The sequence below is a fragment of the Punica granatum genome, chromosome 1, assembly GCF_007655135.1.
Source record: "Punica granatum isolate Tunisia-2019 chromosome 1, ASM765513v2, whole genome shotgun sequence".
NCBI classification, from domain to species: domain Eukaryota; kingdom Viridiplantae; phylum Streptophyta; class Magnoliopsida; order Myrtales; family Lythraceae; genus Punica; species Punica granatum.
In genome coordinates this window covers 2554329-2571591 of record NC_045127.1, presented here as the reverse complement: position 1 = coordinate 2571591, position 17263 = coordinate 2554329, and the positions used below count along the sequence as shown (strand labels likewise).

Below are 17263 nucleotides of genomic sequence, written 5' to 3'. Positions count from 1 at the left end.
CAAATTTGAGTTTTGCAAATAGAGAAAATCCACGCTGTGAAAGTTTTACCCAGTAGTGGACCAGCGGGGTTCAAACTGGATTAGTCGAAACCTCCTAAACTTTCATATACATTGATGCTTACTGAAAAATAATTGGATTGAATTATCGAAATTCCTTGTAAATTACTTACAATTAAAGTAAATGGTACAAATTTAAAAAATAAAAAGTCTTTTACTTGAATCATTATTTAATTATACTGATTTTGAGTAAAATTCATTTTAATTTTTTTAAGTAAAACACTTGATTGAATCATAATCACTATTTTGGTGATTGCACTGTAGAATTAATAAAACATATAAAGCCAGTCCCTCCGCAAACTGAGGCTAACAACTATCGACCTGACTTTTTTTTTTACGTCTTTCTGTGTTTTTTTAATAACAAATTGCTTTAAAAAAAGAATCGAGACAAAAATGCAAGAAGAATACATTGGCTCAACGCTCAAGTGATAAGGTGATGGGTGTCTAGACTTGACTTTTCCAGTTCAAAACCCCTCAGCTTCATTAACATGAGTTGGTTCAAGCGGTTCAATACTTGTTCCGCTTAAGGAAGATTTCAAGTTCAAGTACTTGTGAATACAGAAAATCCACGCTGTAAGAGTTTTACCTCTTAGTGGGCCGACTTGGTTTGATCGGATTAAAATTGAACTTCCGGATAGTAGGATTCACACCAAAAGAAATCCCTCAGCTTCATATGCCCTTTGTTTCTTTTTACTTCATTTTTCTGTTTTTTTTCTTTTTTCTTTCTGTAAAATGATTATTAAGTATATAATTATATACATATATTTATATTGTACAAGGGCTTCTTTTTACTTCATTTATCTTCTTTTTCCTTTTTTTCTTCATTTTTTGCTTTTGTTCTTTTTTCTTTCTGTAAAACGATTATTATGTATATAATTATATACATATATTTATAAATGTACAAGGGCTTGCCGTAATACACATGATTAGGTATTCAAATTAAACTTGAATTATATTAGTCATTATTGACTCAAAATTAAAGAATCAATTGATAAAATTTGAAGAATCTCAACATTATATTACACGCATATGTATACATATGTATTACAAGTAATATGTATATGAATATAACAAAAATTTCATAATCTAAACAATAATCATACTACTCTTAAATATAAACAAGAAATTTAAAATTTGTTAAATTACAAAAATAGAATTTTTTAACCTATATGATTAAATTTAATAAGGGACGTGGGAAAATATGAAAGAATAATGACAAAGTTAAATAATTCCGTCTGACATAATTTGATAATATTTGTTTTTTATAAAATTAAACAATTGGCTCAAGTTATATAACGTGAGGGACTGTGAATGCTTATATTGTATATTATTTTTAGCAGTTAAGTTATTCTTAATTGTACTTAATAGTACAATTAGGTAAATGTTTTTAAAATAAAATTATATATATAAATTAATAATTCTGCTTGCAATATCATTATTAGTGACGACAACAAAGGGGATTCAATTTCACTTCAACTTGATTCAATTTTATAGAATATTCAATTTCATCTATAATCAGTTTATAATATAGGTTGAGTAATTTTTTTTCTAATTTTAATAAATAAATTCAAATGTATATATAATTGGTACTAATTGAATACATAACACATGTCTCGGATAGAACATAGATATGCTCTAAATGATGTGTCTTAAAATATAATTTGAAATTTTAAAATTCAAGAAATATATTCAAGTGCATTTCTTTTTCTAAGAAACAAATCAGAACGAATATATATTATAAAAGAATTTAAGAAATGAAAGTTTGAGGGAGATAGAATGGAAAGAGACAAACAAAGAGTACAAGAGCAATAGAAAAAAAGAAAAAGATATTCGTTCTCTTTTTTTTGTTCTTGCAGATTTAGTTTTAAATACTAACGTACTCAAATGTTACGTACACAAATTTAATCCTTGTCAATATTTTAATAATGCACTTTTTATATATATGCAAGTCATATGCGTTGGTCTCTATTACTATATATCATGCTTTTAATCAAAATTCATTTTATCAATATCTGCTTAAAATTCATGAGTATATCACATTATTTTGGATTGTAATAAATTTTTAGAACTAGATGAAATTCTCGGGACCGTTTGGATTCAAAGTTAAAGTTATTTTGATTTTGATTTTGATTTTAATTGTAGAAAAGAACAAATAATATGTGATTATAAATTTAACTTGGGAAACGTGTGTTTTTGTTGTGTAGTGTGTTGAGTTAAAGTTAAAATTAAAATTTTTGAATTGGGAAATGTGTATTTTTATTATGTAGTATGTTGAGTTAAAATTAAAGTTAAAATTATTGAACTCGGAATCCAAACGGGCCCTCATGTCTTGTTATTCGCTAAACGATGCATTTTCTTAGTTTGTACATTGTTACACAAAGCAAGAAACAAGAAACCAAGGAGTTTACTCGGGCTGGATACAAGATTAACTTAAGACAATGCCGGCTTTAGGAAGTCCAGAGGCATATGCCAAAATCAATAACTCATTCTATAACTAAAGAAACAGAACAAATATATATGCGTCTTGCATGTACGTAAACCAAACCACACACTTTTGACTCCCCTGCAACGACTGTATTATCACTCACACTCCACAAACTCGGACAAAATTAGTATACTTAACCAGGTGCGGCGATACTAGTACCCAAAATCTACATATGATTCCGACTTAGAGAGCCTATCGTTTCTTCTCGGTCTCCTCTTTCGCATCATCATGCTCCTCATCGTAGTATTCCTCATCATCGTCATCATCAAAGTACTCTTCATACTCTTCATAGTACTCTTCATCTTCATCGTCATCCATATCGAGCCCGTCCTTCCCATTCTCCAGCAGGTACCCATCTCTCATCTGTTGGCCCCTCAGGCGCTCCTGAATCCGATCTCTGATTGCTGTGCCCTGGTAACAGCAATCCAAAACAGTAAATTGCTGCTTTCAAGCTATTTATGCCCAAATAAAGAAAATGCTTACCATCTTATGGCAACCTTCTTCAAACATCTCCAGAAATCCAGCAACCCAACGATCAGCATTCTCAACCCACTCGTTACGAGTCATGCTTGCAGTCTTTGCCACTGTTTGAATCTTAAGAAATAAGGGAGATTCCATATTAACATAACTCCCCAAGATTCAGAAATAATATAAATACGAATCAGAAAGCATAGTTGGTCTTCTTGGTCTTGGCAATATGTATCAGAACAAGAACAAGAAACTACATTGTACCTTCCTTGGCCAAAACCAAAAATAGTAAGGCATGAACGCCCAAAGAATTTATTATTATAACATGCTAAGAAGACCAGCAAACATTAGAACCAGAAATACATATCAATGACTACCCCATAGTATGTATTTCAAAAGAGCAAACAAACCTTTTCGCCTACCCTTTCTTGCTGCTCCTTCACTTTCTCCTGTAGTTTCTTCAACCTCATGTTCACCCTCAATCGCTTCTCCTGTTTGTATAGGCAAAATAAAAGAGAAGTCATTCCCTCCTAGAAGTATAGCCAAAAAGATCACTAACGAACTCTACTTCAGCCAAACAAAAGCATGCCTTGACATAGCTGACACCGAGTTCTTTCCTTGAATATCCGCGGTCCAAGTTCCTCATCACATATTGGTTATAATCCTTGACAATTCGCATTATGATGTCTGACGTGGAAATCCCTTCCGTACGCTTCGTCTCCTTAAACCTCCCAACAGCTTTGACCTGGAAAGAAACTGGTTTAGATGAAAGGGGAACAACCAAAAAGAAGAGCAAATCTGAGGAAAGCGGAGCGTGAATAGACTCACGAATTCGTAGACATCATTTCCTGCTCCACTGACATCAGCATAACTGTAATGATTCATGACAAAGTACATCAATTACAATGACCCTTGTAATTATAATAGTAGAAAAAGATTCAATCAAGCGTGAAATCAACTTATAAGGATCGGAAAAACTTCTTTTGACGTATGAATTTACTATCAAGTAGATTATACTATGAATTGATAGCTTTATCATTGAGAAAGAAAATGCCAAGGCTTTAAGGTAAAGCAACACAAGAGAGGGAGAGAGATAATTGGATAAGCAATCCTTACGGAAGAGAGTCGTGGGCCACAAAATCGATCTTGTGCTTGTCCAGAAATTCTTGATTGATTACCCATGGTGCATCAGGAATGACCTCATCCACCCACCTGAGAAACAGATCACAAACAAAAATAAACAAACAATCCTCTGAGCAACAAAAATGATCCGTGGATAAATGTGGATCTCAGGACTAAGATCTCATACCGTAGCATGGACAAAAATTATAAACCGCAAAAATAGGCAAACTATAATTGCTAAAGCTTTATCCAATTCCCCCATTTACAAGTTTACCTTGTCTATATGCAGCATTATTAGTGGTAAAAAGGGCGAAATATTTGGCATGCTGAGTTGATGAATCTTCGAGATGTATATATTAAAGCATATCATGATTACCCAAAAATAAAAAAATAAAGAACCAAATGTTGGAAGAAATCAAAGAACATACTTGCAGTGGCGAAGTGATTCATAGCGCTCATCCTCTGTCATGACAGTTTTGCCTTTGTACTTGTGGGTGATTTCATCATTGCAACATCCGACCAACAAATAAGTATTGGGGAACCTGAATCCAGAAATTTACAATGGTCATTTAACCATGTAGCATAGACGAACTATCATCAGAAATCACGAACATCATATATAAAGCAAAAGGGTAGTCGTAAAACTGATTAGCATAATGCTATGAGTACCAAGCGAACCGGTTATTCCACAACCTCAAGGTTGTAACCTTAAGAAGAAGTTCGATCCACGAAGGAATCAAGCAAACGTAAGAGCTACCAATAGCTAGCTGCATCTACGAATGACATATATCACAGGACAATTAACTAAGAATTTCGTGTTTCCGGCTTCCGGCCCGCGTCTATTACCGGAAAGAAGAAAAATTGAGAACTCGAACTCGAGCTCAAGTGCCCGCCCGCAAGAGGCAAAATTCAGGAAAGTAGCAAAGGAAACTTCAAGATGAAGAATGCCCGGAATCTGAATCTACTGGAAACAACGAAAAAATTCGAGCTTGCAGCAGAGCCAGGCAGTTTCAGTAATGGAGAGAAACAGGGGAAGGAAGAGAGAGAGCGGGGGAACGTACGATTTCTTGGCCTGTTCGAGAGCGCGGGCGTGGCCGAAGTGGAAGAGATCGTAGATCCCGTCGGCGTAGACGCGGACGGGCCGGTCAGAAGGCACCGGATAGGAGCCACCGGCGGGAGCGGCTGTATGGTGGTTGTCCATCTCTGACTATTGGAGGAGTCGGTTTGAAAAGATCAGCAGCAGCAGCACTGCCGGTCTCCCATTCCGGAAAACAAACAGAGCGCCCCCCCACCTCCCTCTTGAACCCCCGTGGCGTTTAGCGAATATGCGATCCTTGTGCCCCCCCTTGGCCGAGCCCCTACTCTATTTTTTACCCCCACCCAAAAAGAAAAAAAAATAATTTATTATTGGATGCTATTTTAAAGCTAAAAGCTAATTATACTTATTCGCTAATTATTATTTCTAGAAAATCAAAATCATTAATTAATGTTTATGTTGACTAAAAACTTCCCAGTCCACGCATCCATGTGACCAAGTTTAGACTTTTATGTGGATCGTGGAAGACGGTAATTGATTAGATATGGCACCGATCCTAAAATTCTTGAGGGATCTATTTTGTCGGCAATGAGTACCTGAGGTGTCCGATGATTTAGGATCTGTTTGGTTTCAAGATAGTATTTTAGAATCACAATTCTAACTTAATTCTACTTATTACAAAACAAAATAACTCATAGAAAGTCAAAGAGTGGGCCCCATTTATACCACTTTTTTCCACAACAAAACAACATAACACATACAAAGTCAAATGGTGGGCCCCATTTATACCACTCAAAATCAAAATCAAAATCTGATTTTAAAATCCTATTATGAAACCAAACGCAACCTAAAAACATTGATCGTCCAATATTATTCCTCAAGGCTGAAGACTCTATGGCCCGTTTGTTTTCAGGGTTAAAATCACAAAAATTTTAACTTTAACTTTAATTCAACACACTACACAACATTTGTCTTTTTTCACAATTAAAATCAAAACCAAACGCACCGTATATGTTATTGAAGGCTGACTATAGGAGAAATTCTTGTCTTTAACTGATATATTAATGTCACAAGCCAATCATGATTTGCCATTTCGCCTTTTCGTATTGTCACAAAAATTTAAGAAAATATTGTTGATGAAAATAAATGTTTTTATGTGTGTTATAACGTAATGTCGCGTGGTATACTCATTACACACAAGATATTCTTCGACTATAGTGTATCTTTCACCAGTACAATATTGCCACGTGACACTATATATATGCACTTACTTCTTTTTCTATGATTTTTTTTATAAGCATCTTTTTATAATTATTATATTTTGTTTATTTGATTATTATTATATATTTTTATGGCATTTGATTAATAATTACTAACTGGAAATGCTATTTTCTCCATTTCTGGGTCTTACTACATTGGACAAATTCGTCATTCTTGTCCAGAGCACAGCTGAATTAGGAAAACGAACGGTATATTATGACAGTGCAGCATTATTATTATTATTATTATTAGCCTCTTATAAAAGCAGTCGGACGCATCTTCCTATATGTTACCGGAAATCGGAGATCCCGTGCTAAGATCGATGGAATTTATCTTTGTTCTTACAATAAATCGAGAGCTGGATCTTACACAATCAATACTACAAAAGAATTTTGACAACGCTCAGGTTAATATCACGTTAAGGAAAACATTAGCCCTTGGAACTTCTTTATATCGTACATGGTGAAAGATTGCGTGCCCATTTAACAGGAGATAGGCGTAAAGGAGTTCGTTCCAAGTGTCTGGAACTCCTGGGAGGCACCAGTGGCTGCAATCTTCTGGGGCATCCACCGGAATCCCCAGCTCTCGGTGGTTTGATGGATGCGCATCCTTCCAGAATTTTAATAGAATGTAATGTTTAAGAAGTGAACATTCTGATACGCCTCTCATATCTTCTATTGCTGCAGAAATGTAACAGTTGGAGTCTGGTTAGGGTTGCACTTTCGTGTAGGGCGTATCGGGTTCTGTAAATTCACTACATTGTCCACCTTCATTCCATGAGCCGTTCTTATAATGCGTAGAAGAAAAGCTCCGGAAAAATGCTCGGCATCTTTCGAGGTCTAAGTTCCTAACTGCCCATGATTTCCGTGCTAGAAGTGACTTCCGGAATGCTTCTGGCACATTCATTGTCATATTTAGCTGCCCTTTCTCCTGGAAGAAGCGTTTCATGTTTACAGTCTTGTCCCGGTTCCACCAGTGCCCGGCATTGAACACTAGAGCATCGGCACCCGCCCATTTCCTTGGAGTACGGGTGTATTTCATCAACCCTTACGGTACTTTTGACATGACCCAGAGAATTTACCGGAGGTCGTCCGACCATCACCAGGAAAGGCGCCCTGTAGTATTCGACCGTGAGATTGCAGTCCCGGAAACGGATGGAGAGGTAGCCCTTGTGCTTTGTTATGGGACTTCCATTCTCCTCATATATAGTGGACAGGTCGGAAACTCCCTTTGAAAGCATGCATAACAATGACTCCCATTGATTCCTGCCAATCGAATCCCCAGCGAACGCTATTCTCTGGTTGCGGCTACTTTCTAGGAGCCTTCCCGGCATTAAATCTCGGAAGATCACATCCACTTGGCTGCCATCTCCGCTTCAGGTAATCCGAATCCTTTCGGCTGTTCTGAAGTCACCGAATCCCAGGTCGAGAAAGGGGCAGTTCTCATTGTAAAATCTCGAATATTCATTCTCATCCCTTATCCACTGCCCTATAGAGTAATCGCCCCTTAGTTCCGGTACCTCTGGTGCAGGCAAGATTGTCGATGAGAAACTGAACTTAAACAGTGAATCCCGATCAAAAGGGCTTCGGAGACCGAAGAGGAGGATCGAAGATACCAATAGGATAAAGAAGGATAATGCATATCTGAATTCTCTCTTGACCGTGAATTGAAAACAATGGAATTGGAGCATAGAGGCTGTTTGTGGCTGAAGATCCATAAAAAGAGGGAGAGAAAAAGCAAAATACTACTTTGAAAACTTCTATTTCTTTGGCCTCTGAAGAATAGCCGAGCAGGAAAAACTAAGTTGGTGAAAGTCACTCATTCACATTTTATTATCGTCATACGGATCGGTGTCGTTGATCAATGGTTGTAATTAACTGATTAGATAAGGTTCGGTTTTTTTTTTTTTTTTTTTATATTTCATCACCGAGCTACCGATTCTAGATGAAGTTGGATCAGAAATGTATTGAATTACTACATTGTCATAACTGGTAAGGAAAATTTTCACAAAATGGAGGATAATGCAGTAATTTACCCCTTCGCCTTAGATCAAGAGTTCAGTGGCTCGATTCTCGTTGATACGATTTCCCGTGTCGATTTATTTCCTTTCTATTAATCACTTAGGAGGCCCGTAAACTTGCGTTGTAATCGAAAAGTTCAAAATTTTCAGGCATTTCGATTCTTTTTTCTTTTTCCCTTTTGTATTTTTTCCCTTAAAATGGAACAAGAAAATTTGGAAAAGTGGGCCGTCGATAGATGGGCCGACCCACTAATTTATGGGCCAATTGGCCTACATTTCAGCCCACTTTTTCCTCAAAATTTGGCGCCTTCACTCTCCTCTCTTCATCTCCCTCCGTCGTCGTCTTCCCTCTCAAGCTTACGCAGCACAGAGCTTTTGCTCTCTCTCTGACAATGGTGTTTCTGCGCCAACAAGGGTCTTCAAAAAAACGGCAGTCCTCCTTCACCTCTCCCTTTCCTCCACCGAAGGTCCCCAAACCCACCGCCGCCGCCTCAGCCGCCTGCGAGCGGCCGTTACCGCTTCAACAGCCACCGGATGGAGCTCCTGAGGCCTCTGCGGTGGAAAAAGCTGTGGCAATCTTGGCAGATGCAGGCTGCACTCTCATAAACCCCGCGGGCCCACCATGCCTTCCCTCCGATCACCATAAGTTCCGCGCCCATCTCCAGCAGACGTTCACTGCCACTTCACTCCGCTCAGACTTCCTCGCTGGCTTCTCGGCTCACATTGAGTCCCCGGAGAACCTACACAGGCAAGCATTTCCAGCTTTCTGTTCGCGAATATATGATTCTGAACTTCGATCATCGAGGCAAGCTATGTTATAATTGAGCCATTTTGTTTCCCATTATTCAGGGCCCTTGCCCCATCAAATCCAGACGGCTATTACATGCCGAGAAGCGACAGCTTAGTTCGGAACCTGTTATTGGTCCCTTCGATTCAATTAGACATTCAAAACATGCTTCTTGAGAAACTTCCCGAGTATTTTGAAGTAAATTCTGGAGCCTCTGGGACTTGTCTGTCACTCGGGAATGACATTGCTAGGCTTATAATCAATCACTTCCGATGGCTCGATTTTATCATTGACTCCGATGGGTTTAATGATAAGCTGATGCAAGTCCTTTCTATTTGCCCTTTACACCTGAAGAAGGAGATCATCGGTTCGTTGCCTGAGATAATTGGTGATCAGAACCACAAGGTTGTGGTGGATTCTCTTGAACAGATGCTTCAGGAAGATTCAGCTATCATTGTGCCCGTGCTCGACTCTCTTTCAAATCTTCATCTGGATGATGAGTTGAAAGAACAGGTATTGTACTGTTGATTTGTACTTTGCTCATTTATCTATAGTTAGACTTCACTTAGGCTTCTCCATACGATGCTGGTGTCACTGCATCAAGGAAAGTTGATATAATGTTGATATTGTTCTTTTCTGATTCTTTGTAGGTTATCACAATAGCATTATCTTGCATTAGAACCGTTGATGGGGAGCACATACCTTATCTACTAAGGTTTTTATTGCTATCTGCCACACCTGCAAATTCTCGAAGAATAATCTCGCGAATTCGTGAGCAGTTGAAGTTCATCGGAGTTTCTAACCATTGTGCATCACAAAACAAAAATAAATTGAAGGGAAAGTGTCTTGTGGGGAACACAGATGCTTCTGTCCTGGACACACTGAGATCAGGTCTACGCTTTAAGAACGTAAGTTGTTTATCTTTTGGTCCTTTAAGGTGCTTGTTGTTACTTGATTTAATTGTTGTCTTCCATTGCAGATTCTCTGTCAAGAAATTGTAAAAGAACTTAGCTGCCTCAATAGGCCACAGGATCACAAAGTTATTGATATTTGGCTTCTGGTTCTCATCTACATGAATGGTGAGAGTTCCAAAAAGAGTATAGAGAATATCTTCAAGAAGAAAATTATTGATAATTGCATTCAGGAAGTTATGATTGATCAGTGCATCCATGGGAATGCAAACCTAATGCAGGTGTTTAGCCGTTCTGTTTTTCTAGCAATGGGATTTTCTTTCTGGAACCTGCTGCGCTAATGATTATTAGTAGTTTCATCTAAATGGTCTATTGTTTTTTCTAGGATTATTTTCCTACATTTCTCTCTATAACGGAGTATTTATTGACTTGCAAAGAGCCAAGGGTGAGGCAGTTTGGGATTCATATGTACACCAGTTTGTTTGAAGAATTTGTTGATACTTTTGCAAGACAGGAAGTAAGCATCTTTAATCATATAATTCCCATTTGACAGTAAAACTTGTGCAAAGGCTTGAAATCTCTGTTGGGTCATTGTGCAGATTCTCGGAGCATTAGTAACCCATGTAGGATCTGGTGTTAGATTTGAAGTGACTGCTGCTTTGGAGACCTTGAAATTGCTGGTTTCCAAGTATTCCATGGACTTGATCCCACTTTCTTCACATATAAATGGTGTCAACCTTTGAAACCAAATAGGCTATATCCCTTATACGTTTCTTTGCTGAGAATGCCTGGATATATTCTTTAATATACCAATTCATTTTTGCTGTAGGTATTTTGGATTATCTGGAAGCATTTAGCATTGAAAATCTCCAGAAGGTTTATGAGGTTTTTAGCCAGTTAGCCCTGTCAGCTAATTCGAGAGCAAATTCTTTTGGATCCTCCGTGGCCAATGAGCTTATGATGATAGTCCGCAAGCAGGTATTGCATAACCATTGCCATTGTTTTACTTGTTTATTTAAATGGGGTTTAGTAGTCAGTACTTGGGAGTATGCTGCAATTGTATTTATATTTAGTAGAAAATGACTGGCTATTCCCAATTGGACAGTTGAACCACAGTGATGTGGCTTACAAGAGGATGGGTTTGATTGGAACTTTGAAAATCGTATCCTGCTTGGGTGATACAAACCACGTTGGTTGTTCAGAACAGGTAAGGTGCATTATCAATTTGCTTATATTCGTTTAATTTTTGTTCCTCTCTTCAGACCCAACTTTTTTGGGTTGACTCTGCGGTTGCCAAACCTTGTCCTATCATGTTACAATGTTCTCTTTGAAGAAATCCAATATCAAGGAGGCCCTGGAACTTTTGCAAACTTCCTTGGACTCCAGTAAAGGAATGGTTCCACTGCTGATCCTGTTTTATGATGAGATGACTATCATGTTGGATAGGAGAGATCTTCATTCATCAATATTAGAATGGTAATGTTATGTTAATTGAGCTTCCAAACTGTTAATGATTATTACCAGCGTTAACTGTTTACTTATTCTTATGCTGCAGGATTGGTAAACACATAGGAGAGTTTGAATCAATCTTTCTGTTCGATCTCGAAGGTGGGCAGCTGCCTTCTAAAGATTCACATGGCGGTTTAGAAGGTGGGTTAAGATTGTTGCGTTCCTTTGGGCATAATTTTGCTTAAAATAATATGCAAAAAATGTGAGCAGAGATTTACGTTTCTTTATCACTCTTTGTAGGGGAATTATGGATGAACTTGGATGGTGATATATCTCCCATTTGCGTTAACATTTTTCCCTTAGTTTTCTCATCATTCCAGTTAAGTGAACAGTATATTTTAATTATATATCCGGCTTAACTTTTATCATACTATGGTCTCTGAATAAATGTGTCACCTATACAGTCCATCTTTGACAGAAATTCTACCAGCCAACTTTCGTCTGCTAACCACAGTAAGTGCACGAGCCTATGTTGCCTATGTTCAACGTGAAGGGTTTTCTTCCCATTACCTATGCAATGCTTTCTTTACTTGCCAGATTGAGAGATTAACTAATCAAGGATCTCTCGGTGGGATAGATGCTCTCCTTGGATGCCCTTTACACCTTCCTTCTCCTAAGGTGATGCTAAAGAAACTGTTCTTCGATAGTTGGACTTACCTTACCGCTATATTTTCTCAGTTGCCTAAAGTGAGCTTTCCCATCCCAATGGATGACCAAATCCTTTCCAATTATGACATTTTCTGTTGAAATGCCAGTATTTCTCAAGAGCTGCATGGGAGTCTCTTACAGGGAAGGAAAAGCATATGGCGTGTCTTTCTCTATATTATGCTGCCAATTGGATACGGGAACTGGTAACTAAGATTTGGTGGTTTCCCTTGACTACTGTTGATTGAGCAAGATTTCTTCAGGTTGGGTTTTGCACCTCTATATTATGAAATGTTTTACACTCATGTAGCTCAACGCCTTCTGTACTCAAGTTGCTGGAAAATTTGAGTGCACAAGTCAGACTACAAAGGAAGATATAATTACAAAGCTGCTGAAGCGTCTGAGAAACCTAGTGTACATCCATGTGCTCTCACCTCCTTCATACTTTCATCTTATTTTCAGTTACCATTCTTTAAGTTTTCCAACAAGAGTTACGTTTGTAGACCTACCCATTGTTATTATCTTCGAATAAAGGGAAGAAATATTATTGTCACTAGCATTTTATATTCTATAATGGTTGGAACTGGCATTATCAAGTCGGGATGCTAATGATGCAGAATAATGATTTTCACCCTTTCCATGATGATGCAGATTTCTCGAGAGCTTATTAAATAATTTGCTGAAGTCTTGTCCAATATCACTGCCTGAGCTCCACCACTGCCATTTGGAGCATTCAGGACCTTCTTCTATAAAGCATACTTATGCATTTGAATGTCTGGAAAAGAATGCGACAAAGAAAATACATGACACTAGCTCATCGAAAATAAGGAAAAATAAAAGGATGGCTAAGTCTCAAACGAGCTCTGGTACTGATGGGAAACTGAGGCAGCCTTCTATATTGGACATGTTTAAAAAGGCAGGAGCTGTGACTAGCCAAGAATTGCCAAATGAGGATTCTGCAAGTCCTTCCTCAAAAACAGGGACCTCAGAATCAGCAGATCAGAATCCTTCTGACTACAACGAGACTGAACTAGATGTTTCTGCAGCTACCAAAACTTTTGATTTGCAAAGATTCAAGTTCCGGCCCTTGCATCTTCACTGTTACTCCATTTTGACGTTTTCAAAGGTGGATTTATCTGATGAGAATAAAGTTGAAAACCTTCTCCCTTGCCATATTTACAATTATGGTCTATAAAGTAGTCTATTTAAAATCTTTTCAATATTATTGTAGGATGTCTTTCAATGGCGTCCAGTATCTTGCCTTAGATGACAGTACGTTTTTGGTTGTGCTATAATGAGTGGCGTGCAATAATTATAATGCCTTTCTTTTGCAGAACCAAGATTCGTGTTGTTCAGACCCTGTGGCAGAGGTTCCCTGAACTCTCTTTTTTAGATATGAATATTGGCCAACTACTTATATTTGAAAGAAGAAGAATATTAGCCTAATTTCTTGTTTCTTTCCACTGCCGTCTAAGCATTTGGGAAAATAAATTCAGTTCTTAATTTGCAAACTGATTCTATTCTGTGCCAGCTTCCCCTATATCTTTACCTCCTGAGAGATCTTCAGTACAAGCTCGATATTTTCACCATCTCGGGCAAAGAGTCTATCGCAGCCCCTGATTATGCTGGCACAACATTGCACGAATTTTTCAAGACAATTAAGCCGCTCTTTCCAACTCTGAAGAAGCATCTCGACAATGCCATTCGTATTCTCAGAGAAGGTTTATAATCACCAGTGAGAGTTATTGAAATGCTTGCCTTTCTGCTTCCATGTTATTAACAGCTTTCTAAAAATGATTTGCAGGTGATGAAAGCTGTCAAGCACATTGGGAAATGCAGTCTGTTGCTGCAGGAAATCCTTCTTTTCCCAGCGCCATTCTCTCGAAGACTTCATCATCTTCTTCATTCATTAAGGAAGCGCTTCATCTCTTCTTCAAAGTAAGTGCTTTACATAGCTTTTCCTCGGTGAATAATGAGCTTTGTCACCACCTCTTATGTCCCTTATTCTGAATTATTTAGTACCATTAGCTGATCATGCCTTCAATTTGTTACAGATGTTGAACCTCCCCAATATTCAAACAGATGCAAACCTCCTGTCAGATCTGTTGAGTGCATTTCAGCCCAACGTAGTACCAGATAATGCTTTTTCAGGAGTGGAGCCCTGTCCCTTGCCTAATAGCATTGAATATCTATATCATGGTGCCTATTCATATCTTGAGAACTTTCTGGACATGGGTAAGAGAATCTTCATCTGATGTGGTATATGCTTATGCTAGTGGATATGCATCATTTTTCAAATTTTCTTAGTATATACTATCTTTGGCATCTGCAGAATATTCTCTCTGTTTTATGGTGACCTCAGAAGCTCTTCTTACTCTGGAATCACTCTCAAGCTTGCCCCAGAAACTCACACGCAAACCGGGGGAAAATGGTAAAAACTTGAAGTTAGGATTTCCAGAAAGTGTACTTCTGAACTTGCGCAGGAGGCTTGGAGTTTCTGCTGAGAAGCTTCTGAAAAGTCATTGGGATGCCAAGAACACTGAGGATGGTTTGAAGAGCAAAGTGAGACAATCTACTTTATGATAACTCATGCACATTCTTATTTAATTTTAGTATGAAGAAAGACAATTTTAATACTTAACGGAGTTTTGGTGTCACGCCAATGTTTTGACCTCTTAACTATGATTTTCTCAGGGAGAAAGATTACAGAAGATTCTGCATATCTACTTGGAGAATAGTGACTCCACTTTGAATTTGCTAAACGATGTTGCCTGCTCTATCTTGCCTCAGGTGTACAGCCTTTCCCTCAAGTATCACCTTTCAGATAAATTACTTATTTTAAAGCTTTTCGATTTTGCTAAAATTTGGCATTTCACATGTAAGCAACATTTATCTTTTGATTGGGAAACAAAAGTGGGATATAGGGAGCTAAAACTGATTCTGTTGGAAAAGAAACTGCATATAATCCTTCTTGCCATCTCGGGAGTTCTGATTTTAACAAGAGAGTCTTGTGAGCATTAGTATGGCCTTTAAGAATGTTGAAAAACTTGTCTCTGCACTAGGCTTCATACGGAACAGCCGATGAAGAGGTTCATCATGGCTTCGCAACTTTATGTCCTGCTACTTATCTTGTGTGGTACCGGGTATTGGTAAGACATTTTCTCCTGACTATCTGTGAATCTTCTTCTACAAACTTCTCTTCTGCGAGGATGGTGACAGAATTTACTTTCATGCAGCATGAAGTTAATCTTGCCATACTTAATACTTTGGTGAGCTTTTCTCTTAGCATTAAGGCAAAAAACCGTGTAGATTATGTCTTCTCATTTATGGTTGAACTGATTACGTCCTCTCTCATAGTTCAGGTCAAAGATGTTCTGTCCGGTAAACCAATAGCTACTATAGGAAGTGAATCCACTAAAGAACTTCTCTTGAAGCTACAGCTATCTGTAAATGTCATGGTATCCTTAGTCAATATGTGCCGAACCCATGACAAGGTAACAAAATCTCCTTATGGTGAAGAGACTAATGAGATTTTAACTCAAATCTAAATCAGGGTTGTATTTGCAGAAGAGGAAAACAACTCTTTGCATTTGAAACTGCAAAAAGAGTAATTGTGATGTTTTGTTGTTATATTATTATAGCATATAAGTTTTGAAATGGATGCTGGATTTATAGGTAACTCTGCATGCGATGGCTGTTAAGTATGGAGGAAAGTTCATAGAATCCTTTCTGAAAGGTACATATGTGTGACTCTTTTGATCGTGTAATCTGTCAAATTTCACCTTCTCATATTGCTGAATTCTATTGTCCTAGCAGTCTTCGACTTCTTACAGGCCCATTTCCGAGTCCATAATGAACTTGTGATCCAATTAGTAAGATCCATACGCCAATATATTTTGCTACTTGCTCCTCCTGAACTTGCAAAACAATAAAAGATTGCAAAATTCTGCCTGTGTAGGTGAAAGAACTTCAGAAAGCCACAAGAACACTACAGACCCTCTGCTCTGAGGCAAAGGTAAGCACATAATACCTGATCTTGTGGAAGCATTTTGTCTCTCTCTGATGAACACCATTTTCAAATTTATTTTTTTGGGGGGTTTCTCTGGAAGGGCTTGAAACAAATGGCTATCACCAGCAAAGTTCCTGCGACAAAGAGATCGTTGGAGCGCTTTGTTTTTCGAGTCAAAGCTCTTCTCCTTGCATCAGCAAGTGGATGCACCTTCTGGATGGGTATGCAGTGGTCTAAACATTTCTTTCCTAAGAAAATTTTATATGTATTTAAGATCTACAGAATACTTATTCCAGTACGACTCCAATTTGAGGTCTCCTCTTTCTTTTCTTGCATATTTACGTGTCGTTTTTCACAGGCAATTTGAAGCACAAAGACCTAACAGGTCAGGTGGTTAGTTCCCAGGCTTATTTAGATGAGCAAAGTGGAAATGCTGATGAAGAAGATTCAAGGGAAGTTGCTGAGGATGATGAAAATTCTATCCCAAACAACGACGATGATAAAGAAACAGAATAAATGAAGAATTTAGTCCGGAATGATGAAATTTCTATCCTGAATGAAGAGGGTGGAGTTTCTAAGCCCCAAGAAGGGCTCCCGAAAAACCGGTCAACACCAAGTAAGAGTTCAGTTGCCTTGCTTTATGTGCTCTATAGACGAAAGTTCAAGCAACTGCAAGTAATATTATAGCATCCACCTGCCATTCTTTACCTAAGTTGAGTACCTCTTGAACTAATTAGTACTTGAACTGTTTCGATATGCCCCATGTTCTCGATAATGTATATAGCTGCCCCTTCTTTCTTATACCTAATGGTTTGAAATGTAAATACTACTGCAAAGTCATGTGTATATGGACGAATCTGAAGCTTATATATAGTTATTTACTGTTCATTGCCCGAGTTCTTCAAAAAACCCCCCGCCCCGCCCTCCTGCGGCGGCTCATTTTCTACTCTTTTC

The 17263-nt window shown here is 38.0% G+C and overlaps 2 protein-coding genes and 1 pseudogene across 7 annotated transcripts; 1 reads left to right on the top strand and 2 right to left on the bottom strand.

Annotated features, from left to right (window-relative positions):
- Positions 1-2442: 2442 nt before the first annotated feature.
- On the bottom strand, positions 2443-5472 carry LOC116192668 (choline-phosphate cytidylyltransferase 1-like). 2 transcript variants are annotated; one of them, XM_031521277.1, is made up of 8 exons: positions 5194-5472; positions 4561-4674; positions 4127-4222; positions 3839-3881; positions 3600-3755; positions 3421-3501; positions 3026-3136; positions 2443-2953 (listed from the first exon to the last, which is right to left on the bottom strand). In XM_031521277.1, the coding sequence occupies exons 1-8, from the start codon at positions 5331-5333 to the stop codon at positions 2735-2737; spliced, it is 960 nt and encodes a 319-aa protein (XP_031377137.1). In that variant the 5' UTR covers positions 5334-5472; the 3' UTR covers positions 2443-2734. The 2 variants fall into 2 exon arrangements, with proteins under 2 accessions (XP_031377137.1, XP_031377138.1); XM_031521278.1 differs by having other exon boundaries at positions 3433-3501.
- A 1351-nt stretch (positions 5473-6823) lies between these two features.
- On the bottom strand, positions 6824-8145 carry LOC116193292 (annotated as a pseudogene).
- A 620-nt stretch (positions 8146-8765) lies between these two features.
- On the top strand, positions 8766-17197 carry LOC116212186 (Fanconi anemia group D2 protein homolog). Of its 5 annotated transcripts, none has more exons than XM_031546762.1 (30): positions 8767-9196; positions 9298-9748; positions 9886-10143; positions 10215-10427; positions 10532-10663; positions 10746-10875; positions 10976-11124; positions 11252-11353; positions 11480-11622; positions 11702-11796; positions 11896-11974; positions 12060-12108; positions 12193-12273; positions 12411-12506; positions 12611-12714; positions 12952-13426; positions 13635-13670; positions 13832-14021; positions 14105-14238; positions 14355-14535; positions 14663-14862; positions 14995-15090; positions 15363-15449; positions 15537-15569; positions 15663-15794; positions 15976-16036; positions 16117-16172; positions 16259-16315; positions 16410-16530; positions 16668-17197. In XM_031546762.1, the coding sequence occupies exons 1-30, from the start codon at positions 8841-8843 to the stop codon at positions 16823-16825; spliced, it is 4455 nt and encodes a 1484-aa protein (XP_031402622.1). In that variant the 5' UTR covers positions 8767-8840; the 3' UTR covers positions 16826-17197. The 5 variants fall into 5 exon arrangements, 4 of the variants coding, with proteins under 4 accessions (XP_031402622.1, XP_031402628.1, XP_031402633.1 ...); XM_031546758.1 differs by having other exon boundaries at positions 8768-9196; positions 14633-14862; XM_031546768.1 differs by lacking the exon at positions 13635-13670 and having other exon boundaries at positions 14633-14862.
- Positions 17198-17263: the final 66 nt, after the last annotated feature.